At 47.9% G+C, this 17,233-nt stretch overlaps 1 protein-coding gene across 2 annotated transcripts in view; it reads left to right on the plus strand.

Annotated features, from left to right (window-relative positions):
* DNAH17 (dynein axonemal heavy chain 17) overlaps positions 1 to 17,233 on the plus strand; it is a 14,992,541-nt gene that overhangs the window by 3,593,328 nt on the left and 11,381,980 nt on the right. The window contains exon 22 of one of the 2 annotated variants that reach the window (XM_085617471.1): positions 15,622 to 15,644. The exons of the other annotated variant lie outside the window; for it this stretch is intronic. Within the exon in view, the coding sequence (XP_085473597.1) occupies positions 15,622 to 15,644 (23 nt within the window). The remainder of the gene's footprint in view (positions 1 to 15,621; positions 15,645 to 17,233) is intronic. 2 annotated transcript variants of the gene reach the window in all.

Here is a 17,233-nt window from a genome sequence, read left to right on the forward strand (position 1 = left end):
ATGATACTGGCGCCCTTGGGGTTCTGTTCCTTGGGGGGTAGGGGATGAGTTGGCGACTAGGTCCTTCCTACTCAGGCTGGGCAGAGGTTCCCTGGGTCCTCCTACTGCTGGGCAAGATCAGTGGGTTTCACAGGATCCCTCACTCACTTAAGAGGCAGCACCTAAGCCCTGTCACTCTCAGAGGCATAAGTCCCTGGCTAGGCCCTACTGCCTACAACTCCGGCATGGATTCTCCAGCTCTGCTTCACCCCAACTGGCCAACTAACTGGAAAAAGTTCCCTCCCTCACTTATGTATCCCTAGGTCAGGTGACCTCTAGCCAAGGCGGCAAAAGTAAAAACCACACCTCCCTTCTAGAAGGTTCCAGCACATTCCAGGAGCTTCCCCATTCTACCTATGGGACAAAAAAGGCGGGCTGGTGTCGCAACATTGTTGTGGGGTCCCAGCCAGCTCCTGGCAGCTAGGGTGCTACTAATAAAGACCACTCCGCAGTAGCAGGGGCCTGTGGCAGCCATCTTGGGAGAAGGGAGCACCTGCACCTTAACACTGATTGGCAATGAAAAGGCGCCCGGAGACCTAGTCCAACTTAAAAATGAGGGTGGAAAAATTGAGGCACGATCAAAAATAAATGGGGAGACCACCCTAGGGCTGACAGGTCTAACAGTCGTATGCAGTGGTGTTGCGTACGGCGGCCGGGGCTCTCAACCTGGAGGTTCCTACGGTGGCGGTCAGGACTAACCTCCTGACTGAGGTGCTTCAACCGGCTGCAAGCTCTTTGGAGCCCTTGCTACTGTTTAGTGAGGCCCTCACCGAAATCCTTTTGGGCACATGGTCCAGGCCGAACATAGGGGCTCCCCTCAACAGGATGATTGCCCGACGCCCCGCCCGGCTCCGGTCAACCCCATTTTCCTTTCCTAACACCCCACCCCGGAGAGCTTGGTGGTCCAAGCCTCCACTTCCAAAAGTGCCTTCCTTACCGCTCCACCAGAAAGGGAATCCAAGAAGCTGGACCATCTTGGAAAGAAAATGTTCTCTTCTGCCAGCTTAGGACTGGGATCCGTAAACACAGCATGTCTCTTGGGCCGATATTCCCACTCGGTGTGGGATACGGTGGCGCAAGTACTGCCTCAGTGTCCGGAGGAGGCCCGGCAGTGCTCTCCCAGGCTGTACCGCCGGGAGGGATGTAGCGAAGTTTGCAATACGTTGTGGGCTGGACACCGCCTACCCTCTGGGCAGGACCATTTCAACATCAGTAGCGCTTCGTTGCTAAGCCTGGATGAGGTCGACTGGTTTTTCAGGGGATGTCCAGAACACCTTGATAGACATGCCCTTTAATGGCCGTTGCCTTTTTGGCGGCAAAGCAGACAACGCCCTAGAGCGCTTCAAGGAGTCACGGGCTTCTGCCAAGTCCTTGGGCCTCTCCACCCCAGTGCGTAGTCTGCTTTTCGCCCCTTTCGTGGCTACAGATGGGGTGCTCGCTACGTCCCGCCCAGAGCCACAGGTTGCAACAAGTTAACCAACCTTCGCACGACTGGGAATGTGGGAACCAGCGCCGTGGTTCAGGGGTCAGCGGGCGGGCCAGTCCACCAACACCTCCCCTCTGCATCAGCCTCCAAACCCTCCTAGTCTGACCTTTCAGGCCCATGAAACGTCACTGGGCAGCAGGATTCGCCATCACCTCCCCCACTGGCACACCATCACGTCGGACAGGAGGGTTTTGCAAATAGTCCGATGGGGCTACTCCCTCCCCTTCGAGACTACTCATCCAGCCATGCCACCGCAATACCACCGCATGTCGGAGGATCACCTGGCCCTTCTCCAGCAGGAAGTTTCGTCTTTCTTGTCCAAGGGAGCCATCAAGCACGTTCCTGTCCCAGAAGTAGGTTGTGGTTGTTACTCCCACTACTTTCTGGTTGCCAAGAAGGACAAGGGCCTGCATCCTAACTTGGATCTCAGGAACCTCAACTGCTTCTTCCGGAAGGAGAAGTTCAAGATGTTGATGCTGGATCAGGTCTTGTCTGCCTCGACCCAGAAGACTGGATGTTAGCGTTGGACTTCCAGGACGCTTATTTTCACATCCCCGTCCTGCCGACCCATCGGCATTACTTACGGGTCACGGTAGGCCACGAGCATTTTCAATTTACCGTGCTCCCCTTTGGTCTTACCAGCACCCCTCGGGTGTTCACGAAAGTGATTGCGGTGGTCACAGCTCATCTGCACAGATCATGGGTTTCAGTCTTTCCCTATCGAGACGACTGGCTGTTGAAGGCGGGAACACCCCAGGCAGTCATCTCCCACCTCCAGACCATGGCCAACCTCCTGCATTCGCTGGGGTTCTCCACCAATGTGCCGAAGTCACACCTGACACCCTCTCAGAAGCTCCTTTTCATCTGAGCGGTTCTGGACACGATGAGGTTTCGGATTTATCCTCCCGAACAGCGAGTCTGGGACATTTGGGCTATGATTCCGATCTTTCAGCCTCTATCCCGGGTTTCGATCAGAATGACTCTGAGGCTGCTGGGCCTCATGGCCTCCTGCATCCTGTTGGTCGATCATGCCAGGTGGCATATGCGGGCTCTGCAGTGGGACCTTAAGTTCTAGTGGGCGCAGCTTCAAGGGTAATCTATCTGATTGCGTTCAGATCTCGGGGACCACTGCTCAACAACTGCAGTGGTGACTCACAAATTAGGATTGGGTCAATGGCAGATCCCTCTCCCTTCCCCAACCAGAACACAAGGTGGTGACGGACGCATCCCTTTTGGGATGGGGCGGCCACTTGGGAGAGGCAGAGATCGGAGGCCTTTGGTCTCAGGCAGAGTCTGGGCTTCACATCAACCTTCTGGAGCTCCGGGCGATTCGGCTTGCACTGAAAGCATTCCTTCCCTCTGTCCAGGGAAGAGTAGTGCAGGTGTTCACGGACAACACCACCGCCATGTGGTACTGCAACAAATAGGGTGGGGTGGGGTCGTGGATCCTATGTCAGGAGGCCCTTCGCCTCTGGACATGGCTGGAACATCAGGGCATTTCCCTGGTGGTTCAACACCTGACAGGTTCACTGAACGCCAGGGCAGACGAACTCAGCCGCAGGTGCATGATGGATCACAAATGGCGTCTTCACTCGGAGGTGATGCACGGTCTCTTTCGACAGTGGGGAGAGCCTTGGTTAGATCTATTCCCCACCGAAGAGAACGCGCAATGTCAGCAATTCTTCACGCTGGAATTTCCAAGGCGGCACTCGCTAGGCAACGCTTTTTGTCGCGAGTGGAGTTGCGGTCTGTTGTACGTCTTTCCGCCTATACCACTTCTGCCCAGAGTGCTGAAGAAGATCAGGCGCGACCGGGCCCAAGTCATTCTTTTGGCTCCGGATTGGGCTGAAGAGTCTGGTATCCCGAGCTACTCAACATGGCCATCGATCCTCCGATCAGACTACCTCATCGAGAGGATCTTCTATCACAGCAGCAGGGGACTGTCCTCCACCCGAACCTGTCCAATCTCCACCTCCTTGCGTGGAGATTGAGCAGCGGCAGTTAACATCTTTTGACCTGCCTCCCAAAGTCTGTGACGTAATCTTGGCAGCAAGGAGTCCCTACACTAAGACGGTATATGCCTGCCGGTGGAACAAGTTTGTGGCATGGTGCACAGCAAAGGCTGTGGATCCCTTTTCTGCCCCTCTTTCTGAGCTTCTCTTGTTTCTTCTTTCTTTGGCCCAGCAGACCAACCTTTTCTTTTCAAGTCTCCAGTATTTAACCGTTTCTTAAAAGGCTTAACGCATCTCTTTACTCCAATCCCCTTCGTTATGCCTCAGTGGGACTTGAATCTTGTTCTTACCTATTTAATGTGCACTCCCTTTGAGCCACTTCATAACTGTCCTTTAAGACGCTTGACTCTTAAGACTGCTTTCCTGGTAGCCATCACTTCTGCTAGAAGGGTGAGTAAGCTCCAGGCCCTTTCTTCCAAACGTCCTTTCCTGTCTGTCCATCCGGACAAGGTAGTTCTCAGGACGCGTCCATCCTTCCTTCCTAAGGTGGTCACTGCCTTCCACATCGGGCAGACCATTACTTTGCCCACCTTCTTTCCGCCTCCTTCAAAGGAGGAAGACCATCTGGTCCCAAAACGTGTACTCTCTTTCTATCTGGATCACACAAAACAGTTCTGGGTGGATGACCAACTCTTTGTTGGCTACGTGGGCGCCAAGAAAGGTCGGGCCGTACACAAACGCACTATTTCTCGATGGGTCGTTTTGGGTATTAAGGCATGCTATTCTCTGGCTATAAAGGAGTCTCAGGTCGGGCTACGCGCCCATTCCACCAGGGCGACAGCAGCCTCTACTGCCTTGGGAAGAGGCGTTCCTCTAAATGACATCTGTCAGGTGACCACGTGGGCTTCGTTGCAAACGTTTACGAAACACTACTGTCTGGACAGCCAAGTCCGGAGAGAGCGCTTCTTTGTCCGTTCTGTTCTCCAGGACTTTCTGGTGTGATCTTGGGTCGCAGACTCACCACCGGGGTTGGTATTGCTGGGGTATCTATTCTAAGGTAAGGAATCTATAACTAACGTGTTCTCATCCAGGGGTTACTCATCAATAGTCATAATCTATGAATAATTCCCGCCTACGTGCGGGATCCCGGAGCATATAGAAAATACATATATATACATATATATGCATATGTGAAAACATATACATGCAGCCTAAAATGTTTCAAACATGGCAAAAATGCTGAAATTACATAGGTTTGCATTGTAGTACCCCTAACCCATAAGGAAACAAGCATTTACAATGCAATGGTCTCGGCATTGTTAAAGTTAGAGCTATTGGCATTGCTCATGACACTCTCAAATGCGAGACCTATTGCATTTGCACCCACACACACAAAGCCACCCACACACACAGAGCCACCCACATACACAGAGCCACTCTGCATCAAACATAAAATAAGATAAAGCTGGAGACAAGGTCGAGAGCAGACGCACATGACTCCTGTCCTTGGCTCCTGCGCAGCATCACACTCAGAAACTACAGCATCCATCACAGCCCCGGCTCAAACAAACTGCCAAACACTCCCAATGAATGCCTATGTTTTGTTATGGTAGAGAGAATTTCTATAACGGGTGCTGTGCCACACTGGCCAGCTTCGATGCGCTAGAATGCATCATTTACTGTTTATCATAGCGCGGACTCTGTCTAGGTTTCAGAGCGCTGTACAGGGTGTTGAATGAGCAGAAAAGCATTGATAAAACAGTTCGAGTTTATACTTGTATTAAAGCGCTTCGAAGATTCATTAGGGCTGAGTTCCACAACATCCAAGAAGAGATAGAGGACGTGACCTAAGAAGGAATCATACTAAGCAGTGTTCGCCCTGAAGTGCCCCCAAACAGTGTCTAAAAGCGCTCCTGGAAGGGGAAAGCGCGGTGCTTGACAGGCACGACGCGGGTCTCGAGCATTGGCAGTTTAATGTAAACAATAACACATGAATCAGCCGGTCCCTGTTGCAGCCGTAGTCGAACATGCGTGAGTGATGTGGCCCAGAGCAGGAGGGGTGACTTTTACACACAATTTCTACTCCTGCTTAGAAGTTTTCTTAGCGTAACCTCAGTGACGTGTCCCAAAATACCATGGGAGCTATTCTGGAAAATAATTTAACTTGGAAAGAATTAAGTTCGAGATTTCTTTTTTTTTAAACCAGCCCATTAAAAATACAAACCTCCCGTGTGACGTGTACATCTCGTTAGAAAGGACACACACGGTCCAGCATGCCACTGTACAGTTAAACGTCTGTGTGTGTGTTTTTTTTTTTTATCGACAGGTGACCGGTACCTTCCAAAAATTATTGCATCATCAAGCAAAAAAAATGTACTACACATACATTTAAACAGAGAGAAATGGTCAGGCATATTAATAACTGTTTATAACAAAATGCTTCTTTTGCTACTATAATGATTCGTTCTTTATTTAACCCTGTAGGAGTTCTTCCGTTCTCTCATAATCGTCCTCTGCTGTGTAAATGCATGCCCGACAGGGAAGCAGTGCCCATTGCGTCATGGACGCTGCCTTTAGTCACCAAACTATCCCTGTGCCAACGCACTCGCAGGACGCCTGATCACGGTAATACTGCAGCCGAGAACCTCCGTATGTGGGCGGGACAAGGGGGGAGGGGAGACCTAAAAATGGTAGTGTAATTTTGAAAAACATAACGGAGTGGGAGGTGTTTTTTTACACTGGCTCGGACTGTAGTGAGTTCAACTTTTGCCGGAACAAAGCTAATTGAAAACAATTTGATCTTTTCACCCCACCTGAATTGGGTCTGGTCAGCATGTATGATCCCGGAGTTCTACATTATCTCTGTCACTCCCACCCCAATGGAGCTTGATTGTTGCTATCAATCGTCACTTTTCCATCTGTAGCAAAGTGACCCCACAGACTTATAGAAAAGGCACTCTTATATACTTCGGCCCAAACTAGCACCCCACTATATCCTCGATTGCCGAGACATAAGGCGCCTTGAGCCAGCGCCACACTATGCCGCTAGTTTTGCCAACCATCGGCGGATCACGCCACGCTTCTCCTGCAACCCGCACACACGACCATACAACCCACATACACAGCAACGGCCTTGGCGGCGCCCGAGCCCCGGAAACACGGCGATAAACAGTAAATCTCGAGGGTGGATGGCGGGTTCCGAGGGAAGTTGAATTATTTTGTACAGGCCAAAGAGGCATAGAGCTCCGACACTGACCGGTAAAAGCTTGCAGTGTACGTCCTGACTCAGAAGGTCTGCCAGTCATGTAACGGCAGTTCTTGTGCTGACGCTTAGAGTAAAGCAGGCAGTTTTTCCGATAATGCCGTCTGATGGGCGTCTAAAATCTTAAAGCACTGCGCTCCAGCGAAAAAGATGGAGGCAGGAAATTGCGTCAGAAGCAGCGGAAGTTTTTTCCGGTGGTAGCTGGTAGTGATGTTGATGTGAACGAAACGCAATAGGGAAGCGGGAGGGAAAACCCCACAACAACAAGAGGAATAGAAAGAAGATTGGGAATTGGACGTTCGGATAGTCGAGCATAATTCTGCTTGTTATTAATACCCCGGTGTTTCGGACCAGGGAAGCAGGGGAAGATGGCTGAACTGGGGAGTAGTTTTTCCGAAGAGAGGTGTTTTATATCCCCGTGCTCGCATTTGGTAGCAACGGAGGGAGACTGGAACAGGTATGCTTCTCCCGTGACAGCACATTTAAGCTTAAACTTTTTAATAGCAAATGCCTCGTTTGTTTCATCCGCCTTTCCTCCTCCCGGCATGGTTTAAGGGAGCTGGTACGTGAATGGCCATTCTAGATTTCGGACGTGTGTCTGGTTTTTATCAACCCGTCGGATGTGTAACTCTAGTCTTAAAATCACTTCCTTATAATGTCGGTTTTTCAAAGCCTCCTAACCCGTTATTTTAACTAGTGTTTTTGCAATCGCCGTGTTGCTGTGCCTGTAAACAGAGAAATGTGCCCGACTTGTAATGTTTTACGCAGGAGGTACAAAATCGCTTCTTCCTCTCGCAGTATATTCCGTTTGGAGAGTGGAGAGTTTTTTTTACCCGTCTTCTCCTTGGGGTCGGTTGTTCAAGACATAATAATCTTTAGTGCTTGAGAGCAGGACCCGTGTGGCTTCCTGTTTACATACATGGCACTTCACCTTCTTCGTTTTGTCAGTTAATGTTCCGACAATGTATTTGACAAGCGGGATACAAAGAACGCATCCATGGCGAATTACCTCAAAACAGGGATTTGCTCGTTTGAACATGGGTTTACAGGGCAAGTCACGATTATAACTCTACAGCAGTTGTAGTATGGGTTGGTCACTCCCTATTTACAACACTAAGTTAGCATAACCGAGACAACTGTTAGGAAAGCCAGCTTGCCGTTTCTGCTGCTTTGCACGCGACACTGTTGTTATATGTTATTCATTTTAGAAATGCTTACTCGACTTTGCCTTACAGGATAACAGTTTATTGTTTAACATTCTTAACAGTGTGATGCGACCTTCGTCTGTACATCATGTAAAGAACAAGTCTAGGACACTAGACGGTGCAGAGTGTTGTGTTCAGATTGATCGTACCACTTTTTAGACATATCATGCATGCAGCTGCCAATATCTGAAGGACAAGTGCCTTTAATATTACAAGACAGAATGTTTTAGATTCATTCGAACAGAAGAGCTGATGCATGAGAGAGCCTAGCTGATCGTGTGATGTGATTCTACTAAGCTGATCTATACGGTATGGGGTTCCCCCTGTTAGCCTAAGAGACCTTCTATTAGTATAATAAACCTATTAGTTACTAGAGAAAGGAGTGTGGCTGCTTACCACTGTCATTATTATTATGATTGCTCCTTTCATTGTGTATGGTATTGTAACAATGCTGATGGTTCTGATCTTAACCATTTGTCTGCTAGTGTTAGCCAAAGTACTGCATCTTAGGACACAAGGTTTATAAAATAAACTCTTTAAACTTTACCGTGTCTGTATTATTCTGTTGTGGACTGCTAAATAAGTACAAACAGGTATTTCGGATTCCCACCACTCCTGAGAAATATCTAAGTCGCATGTTCTGGGTTGTCTATACATTGGGACCGCCTAGCTAGATCTAGGCTAACGAATGGGACACTAAGCTAGCCGGATATGGGGTTCTTGGTTCTGAGGGGAGTTTCTGGTACACCACAATTCTCTGAGGTCCTGGTTTCCTGCGCATAGTTCTGTGCATACGCAGAATCCCTGCAACATGGCGCCCAACGTGGTTAAGTTCTGATACGCCTTACTAGTACTTTTATAAATCCACAACGCCCTCACTCTGGTTTCCGGATAACAAGAGTGACGGCTTAATCTACCTGAGTTTCGACTAAAGGTTCGTTCAAGCTTGACAATTAAAAAGATTAGTTTTTACTGAACCCAAGTGCTACTGTAGAACTTGTCGTTATTCTTTAGTGTGTCCTACTGGCGGTCGATATAGCCGCACATAGTCGGGCTCCTCTACGTCAGCATTTGCGGACGTATGGGGTGCCTGATGACGGGCTGGCTGTGGTCTTTGTGGTAGCTGCTGACGCAGCACACCCTTATGTGTTGTTTTACTCTTGGGTGACTTTTCCAGAGGTGAATGCGGACGATGATACGTTCCACACCTACACTGCCACACAAGTACCTGCAGCTTATGCTCCGTATAGGACACTAGAAATACCTATATCTGCCTTGCAGCATACCATTTGGTTTAATGGCGCCCTTCCCCATACGGTGGCACCGCCAAGACTTGGCCCTTTGTCCATTGCAGGGGCTGATTGGCCGGTGCTGGCCGGTTTTACACCCCATCCCAACTACATGACAGTTGGGGTGGCAGATTTACGGGTACTACACACTGCCCTGATTACGGTCCATAGGGCTTTGGTGCAGTACGTGTCGCGCAACGTGCAGGTGGGGGTACCTGCTGTTGCGGGTCAGACGAATGAACACCGAGCCGTGGTCATTAGTCCAGTGATGGTTAATGCGGTTGTTGGCAAGCGCCCCCAAAGTAAGGATGAATTTCCTTACTGGCTTGCTGAAAAGTTTGATCAACTGGAAGCCGTGTTTCCAAACACTTCTCCTGTGGATAAACACAGGATACTCACCATTACTTTGCCGAAAGATCTGGTGCCTGATATTGTCATTGTAACAATTGGGGCACGGTCTTTGCTGCGACCTATTCGAAGTGCTACGGCACTCCGTCTATGTCTGTACTACCCTCTGTCATCAAGAAGGTTCAGGAAAATCATGGTGCAGAGGCGGCCATTGAATTGGGAATAAGGCTTGTCGACAGCTTCGATGTGGTTTCTTCCATGGTGATGGGGAACCTAAAAGGAGATGCTCTGCAGTTCCAAGTAGGCAATATGCTGGAACTTGTGGCTCCTGCCGACAGGCCCAGGGAATTTGCAAAAATTATTGCAAAAGCCTACAGAATGGTGGGACGTAGCGCCTTAGGCGTGAAACCCACCGTTAAGATTCCTGATGTAGTACAGCAGACTAAGGTGAGTTCGTCTACAAAAGACGAAAAGCCCAAGTTTCCGAAGGAAAGTTGGCGAACCAAAAAACAGGGAAAACCGCAACAGAAACGTAGGTCGCGTTCTGCTTCGCCAGTTCAGTCGTCTACTGAACGTAAATATGATTTGCGCGATCGTGCTAATATTAAGTCACCTGATAGATTTCAGGTTTCTGAACGCTCTCCTCGTTCTTCACAGGAAACATCGGCTTCACAATCCGGTGGCGGAGACCGTGGAAGAGGAAGGGGTGCTCAAGGACGTGAGCAACCCCGCCAGACTGACGTAAAAAGCAAGCAGGACGACGTTGCACGTCAAAGACCTCCGTTTCAGAAAAGGAAGGTTGCTGCTCTAACTGCGAGATATGCCTCAGATGGTACGGACACTCCTTCAGAACCGGACATGGGCTCTAACGGTGTTAGACAGCGCGGTGTAAGTTACAGTAGTGCGGCAAGCACTGCGTCCGTATCTGGAGGTGACAGCAACTGATACATATGTGAGTGTTGAAACTGCTGATACTCGCGTAGCTCCCCCTGAACGGATGTTTGACATAATCCTTAAGATAGAGGGTGACATACATCGTAGAATTAGAGTAGTCTTTTGGGATAATTTGTCCTCCACTTATGACATTCTGTTAGCGGAGGAAGATTGGCCTCCGACTTTCATTTTAGATGTTCCTAGAGGGAAGGTGGTGATCCTCCCCGCCTTTGGGCACACAGTGCCTATGGAACATGCTAACAGGTTGGCCGGAGAGTGTCGACAAGCCTCATTCCCAACTCAATGGCCACCTCTGCGTTGTATCGCAATCAAGTGGGCTGGGACAACATTTCTCCCGATCATACGATTCCGTTGCGGTCGGATCCCCAGCCTCAACCCCAATATCCCATGCGTCGCGAGGCTAGATCTCACGTCGCGACTATCCTTGAACAATTGGAATATCAGGGAGTAATTGAAACTTGTGTGTCACCTATGAATAACCCTTTATTCACTGTGACGAAGCCTAGTTTTGGATTACCGGCACTTAAACTCTCACTGCCGGACGTGCGCGGTACAGAATACTCACGGGTCGGCTCTCGTCGATAGTCTTGTGAGAAAACGCTTTAAAACCACACTTGACATTTCCAATGGCTTTTACAGCCATAACCTGTCCCCTCAGAGTAGTGAGTGGACGGCTTTTACCTCGGGCGGTAAACAAAGAAAGTTTAAAAGGCTTCCGAGGGGCTATAAGAACAGCCCTGGGGTCTTTGCTGCTCGAGTGGTCTCGCTCCTAGAGTATATGGACCCGGATGCATACTCGTATGTTGATGACATCTATCTAACAGACGACGAGTTGCTTCCACACCTTGCTCGCGTGCATAGCATAATTACTATGTTTGCAGACTTCGGATACAAATTCAATTTTATCGAAGTGCCACATTGCCGAGCTCACAGTGTTGTTCTTGGGGTACGAACTCACCAATGAGGGTCGCGGCTTGGCTCCGCACTTCCTTGAGAAGTGCGCTCGCCTTTGTACTCCTACAACGCTGAAGAAATTGCAATCATTGCTGGGTTTTCTGAATTTCGGTCGTACCTACATTCCTGATTATGCCCAGCGTATCAAGACGCTTTATGCCTTGGTACAACCTACTTTTACCAAATCATGCTGGCTGCCAGAGCATACAGCTGCATTACAAACTTTGCAGTCTGATCTTCTTCCTTCAAAATACTTACAAACTCGTGATAACCACACTAACCTGGTCATTAGAATTGTGCCAGGCCCAGTGGGTTTCACGTACTTAACGTTCAATGAGGGCGACACCGTTCCCATTGCTTACAAATCTCATCTGTACACTTCAGCTGAGTTGCGCTTTTCGCCTGTCGAAAAAGTACTGACAGCAGTTCAGATGGCGATCCTGAAAGAACGAGCGCTATCACAAGGAAAGCACATGCTGGTGGTAACACCGTACCCTGCCCTGGAGGCAGTCACTAAGGCTAGTGTACCAAATTCTAAGGCTTTGCATCCAAGGTGGATAAAATGGGCAACTTCCTTGGCTTCCCAAGACGTCACATATATCTTTGACGTGGCGTTGCAGTCTCAGGAGTTCTTGGATTATGAATTCGTTCATCCGACTCCTTGGACATTGCGCCCACTTGAGGAGTACCGTTGTGTCATTTACACTGATGGGTCTGCGCAACCCGCTACTGGATCAAAGCACGCCTATTCAGCTGCCTGCGCAATTGTTGTGGGTACCTTCGTGAATGGAGAGATCCAATCTGAAGCTGTGCATACACAGACATTGGGTGATTGTACCGCGCAGTTGGCTGAAGTTCGTGCTCTGGTGCTTGCGCTGGAGTACGCTGATCTTCGAATCCCCACTCTTGTGGTGTGTGATTCGTTCTATTGTGTTCAATCTTACAATGACAATCTACATTTTTGGATTCAGAATGATTTCCATGATTCCAAAGGTAGCACAATAAAGCATAAAACGCTTTGGGTTCGTGTGGCAGCACTTAAAGAACTGCTGCCACTCGTGAATGTAATTCACACTCTTGGTCACCAACGAGTTGGCGTCCATGCTGTCGGTAACAGTCTGGCTGACGAGGCAGCAAAAACAGCAGTGGTGACATATCTAGTAGCAGCAGTTACAAGATCAAAAAGTAAGATCGATGATGACATCTTGGCAGCTATTGCCGCTTCTGAGACCGGGAAAAACTTTCCGAAGGGTTTCCCTTCTCGATACCATTATCGCTTAAGTCCTGATAACGTCCCGTTAGTGAGGATTAACAACGTTGGTGACAGATTGATTCCCAACGCGGACTGCAGACCATCTCTGATATCAGCTGCCCACGAAGGTGTTGCGTCTGCGCATGCCGGAGTGTCGGCAACTATATCTCTTTTGCAACAACGTTACTGGTGGTACGGTTTGTACAAACAAGCGCGGGCATACGTTTTTAATTGTGACATTTGCCAGCAGATTAAACCTTCCTCTGCAGTGCGTCCACCACAAACACAGTTGCATATATCTAATCAACCACTTGCGTGCGTTTATTTAGATCACTGCGGTCCTATTACCTCTGATACTGCGTACAAATATATCTTGGTTGCAGTTGATTCGTGCACACGTTTCCTGTGGGTAAGGCCACAAAGGAGTGCTGATGCCAGAACTGTCATCAAGGATTTGCGTGTCTTTATAGGGAGTTTTGCATGTGGTACCCTTCATTCTGATCAGGGTCCTGCGTTCGCCTCAAAGGCGTACAAGGAGGCCATGAGAGAACTGGGGGTCCAAGTCAAATTTTCGTCTCCATACCGGCCTGAGGGCAACAGTGTTGTGGAGCGGATGAACCGTGACCTAAAGCAATCTTTGACAGCGAGGGTATTAGGTACAGGCCGGAACTGGCTCTCCCACTTGTATGACGTACAACGTGCACTTAATAATCTCCCTAGAAGGTCTCTGGGTGGGAGGACCCCGTACATGATGCTCTTTGGAGTGAGAATGTTTGTCCCGGACCTTGATGGTCTAGACATGGCGGCAGAAGCCGCCCCTTTTGACCTAGATGACCACTGTGCTGTATTGCAGAATCTACAAGAAGCCAGAGACACTCTAGCGAAAGGACACATACCCTCTACATCAGAAGCTGCGCTCCAGATTCCGGTAGTCGGCTGGCTACCTCGAGTTGGTGACCTGGTCCGTGAGAAGGTGGAGAACAAGAAGGAGTTCGGCCCCTCTTATCGTGCACCGGTCCCGGTGCTTGGAGTCCTGGGTACGCGTACAGTTATTTTACCTCCACTTCCTGGTCGCAAGGATAACAGGTACATCTCGATTGACAATGTCAAGCTACAGCGGGTGGCCGATTCTCCATAGTATGACACCTTCAGTTTCTTGCCCTTCGATGCTGAGAAACTCTGTTGTGGTACCACCCTCTAACATCTTGCCTGAAGTTTCCGTTGAGCTTGCAGTTGCTTCTCCCTCTATGCCATCTAATGCTGGTGGTTTACCTGATTATCCTGAGTATGCTAATCCAACAGAAGTACCTTTGCCTCTATTACATTCAACAACAATTGCCCAGTCAAATTCTTCCTTTGAAACTGAATTATTGACTTCCACTGCCCCTTCCAAAATTTCTAAATTTTTTGCCTGGTTCAAGAGACATTTTTTGGTTGCACCTTGGACTTACATCTGGCTGGTGCTAATAAGTATTTTTTTGTTCATGTCCATTGGCTTTGTGGTAGTGTTTTTTAAATTGATCAATGGACACTACCTGAATGAACGATCTACAATTCACTTAATTGATGGAACTTTAGCCCCCCATTCCTCATCACACATCATGAAAAGGGACCAGACTTTTGTGAACATCACCGCCTGGCCTGTATGTGATGGAATTGCTTGGGATGCTGTGAACTTTCAAATTCATGGTCCCACCGAAGTGATTAATGTGCCCACTGTTTTTCGTGTTTCTACGGGTGATGTAGTTAAACAGAACATCCGATCAGATGATTGGGATGTGCAAGCGATAGAAGCACTGTTTTCTGATTTAAAATATTATGCTGCATTTGATGCTGATGATTTGTATTTAAATACTGCAAATAACGATGAACAATTTTGCTATCAACATTATGGCACACATTTCCTACACAGAGCAAATACCTTTCGAAATTTTGTTAATTTCACTCAGTGGGAACATTGTCCTGTCCCTATGCCTGGCAGCTCTGCCACTTTAGTGAAAAAATTCACATACTTTTCGGATTTTAGTGTGTCTCACCCTGCATCTTTTTATTTTAAGGTAGAAGTGGAACCAGCTTCTAAGGTTAGACTGACACACACCAAATTATTATATTCCAAATCCTTTATGGATGAATTGGCTATTGGAGGTTATGACCTCTGGAAAGCTACTGTCGATCTTAAATCGGTTTGGGGAACTAAACCGTGGCAGGTACAAGGAACAGAAGCTTTGCATCGTGCCTGTCTTATCCCAAATCATATGTTATTTTTAAATTCAACTATTTTTCAGACCACCTGTTTTGGATTGGCTATATCTAAAAAATTGAATTCCCTCACAATCCCGGATCTGGGTGCTTATCCTAATTGGACGACTCACACAGATCTGTCCCTTACTATGTTGCAGTCCCTCGTCTCCAACACCACCTTCAATATTTCAGCAATAGACCCTGAAGGATGGTTGGTATGGCAGACGGGTTCAGATTCCTGTCAACGACGGTTTCTGGATTTGACACCAGGGTATACACAGCTTAGAGTAGACCCTCGTTTCCCATCGTCACACACGGTAACTACCTACTCGGTAGGTAAGTTATGCCAGTCATGGTTGCAACATTCCACATTAGCTTCAGTTAAGCTTCATTTATCACGGTTAAATGACAAAGTAGATTTAAATGATTTTATTAAGGGTCCTGCGAGTGGCAGGTCCAAGAGATGGGTTTATGCTATTTACAATGAAGTTTGGAAGTTGTCGCAAATTGAAGCTGCTTCCAGGCTACGTGCTATTGACCAGGCCAATATGGAGAAAGTATTGGCTGTTATAGATAATAGTATTAACACCTTGTCTTCTAGAATTTATACGTTAGATAATATTGTTTCATCTGTCGTAGACATTGTGCAAGATGAAGTGTCTGTGTTATATCATGGTCAGAATCAGTTGCGTTCAATTATGCAGTTTGCATGGACCTTGCAAACGTTAAAAGCAGGGAAAGTCCCTTGGGATTACATGAATACGTCTTCGTTATTCCTTCCTTTTAATTTGACCGAAAAACAGCAGTTCATGTCCATGAAAGATGCGACTTACGCATTACTACATATTGAAAAACTAGAACCTTTACCTTTTTCTGTTGCTGAATTGAATTCGGCTGTGTGGCTTGTACACGGTTTGATCACGTTGCCTTTTTCACGGTTTAAGTTCAGTTTGTGCATGAAGCATTATGCCATTGGCAGATATGAACAGCTTGGTAATGCCTTCCTGCACGAAGTTTGGTCACTTCCTTTCACATATAGATGCGTGAGGGATGGCAAGGAGGTTTACTTAAAAGGTGAAGAATGCACTTCCGCTCCTGATCATTCTGTGGTTTGTAGACATATACAATTACATGGCGCTTGCAATATACACGCTCCTAATTTAGCTTGTGTCCTACGAGGTATTCCAATGCCAGTTATAACGTCTTCTTTTAAGCTGCTTGCCAACGGTAGTTATTTGCTTTTAAATAATGAAGCTGGCTGTGGGATGCTAGTGGGTATTCCTTACATAGTCACCGTTTCACAAAGGGTGGTTTGCTGTAATAACGTCCTTTTCCCACCCCCGCACGGCAGGCTCGATATATCCATCTGGCCGGCGATTCCAACCTTGAACGCAGAGTTCAACAGGATGAGTAGAATAAGAGCTCTTTTGTCTCAAAAAGAAGTTTCTTTGACTTCGTCCCGTGAAACATTTCTTCTTCACATAGCAAACACACGCACTGAAGTACAAGCTCTTTTAAATACTGACCTCCCCCTACATTTTGGAACGTTGATACAGACTATCTTTAATGCTTCGTCTACGACTGGCCTTGTTCATTTTTTTTAAATTGTCGGCTCAGGCCTCGTGACATCTTTCCAAACTATTTTTGGTGTGATCCCCGCGTTTTTACATTCTATTTTTTCAAGTGTCTTCGGAGGGTTTTCCTTGCTCTTCGCTCTTGGGGCCGGGATCCTCTTGTTGATCTGCGCATTACGTTATGGCTGCACGCCTGGGGTTACAAGAAAGAATGCTCCGCCTGCTCCATCTTCGTAGCCAGATGCTTGATTACTACGGCACTTTACCTCTGGCGACCTTAAGCGTCAAGTATGGATTGTCATTCCGGTTTGCTTATTTTACCTGTGTGCAGCCCGTCTTTCATTGCCTAGATTGTCCCTTCCAATGGGCTCTGGACTTGTGTCTGTCAAACTTGGTGTCACCTGACCCGGATTTTGATGAACTAATGTGTCCATTACTGGATCATGAGTTTGCTTGTTCTGGAATTGGGTTCATGGCTTTGGGTGCTACACAAGGAGTCCTTGGTAACTGGGATATCGGAGAGGTCACTATTGAATTCCTTGAACGAAGTTATCTTGAGGATGCTGAAAGTTGTGGTGCTGGATGCTCCGATAATTGAAGAACACGTGTGTTCCTTTCCCTTACTAAATTGGATGGCAGATACTTTTGCGGAACGCTCCAATGATTTCCTCTTGGAA

Source organism: Triturus cristatus, chromosome 7, assembly GCF_964204655.1.
Source record: "Triturus cristatus chromosome 7, aTriCri1.1, whole genome shotgun sequence".
NCBI lineage: Eukaryota > Metazoa > Chordata > Amphibia > Caudata > Salamandridae > Triturus > Triturus cristatus.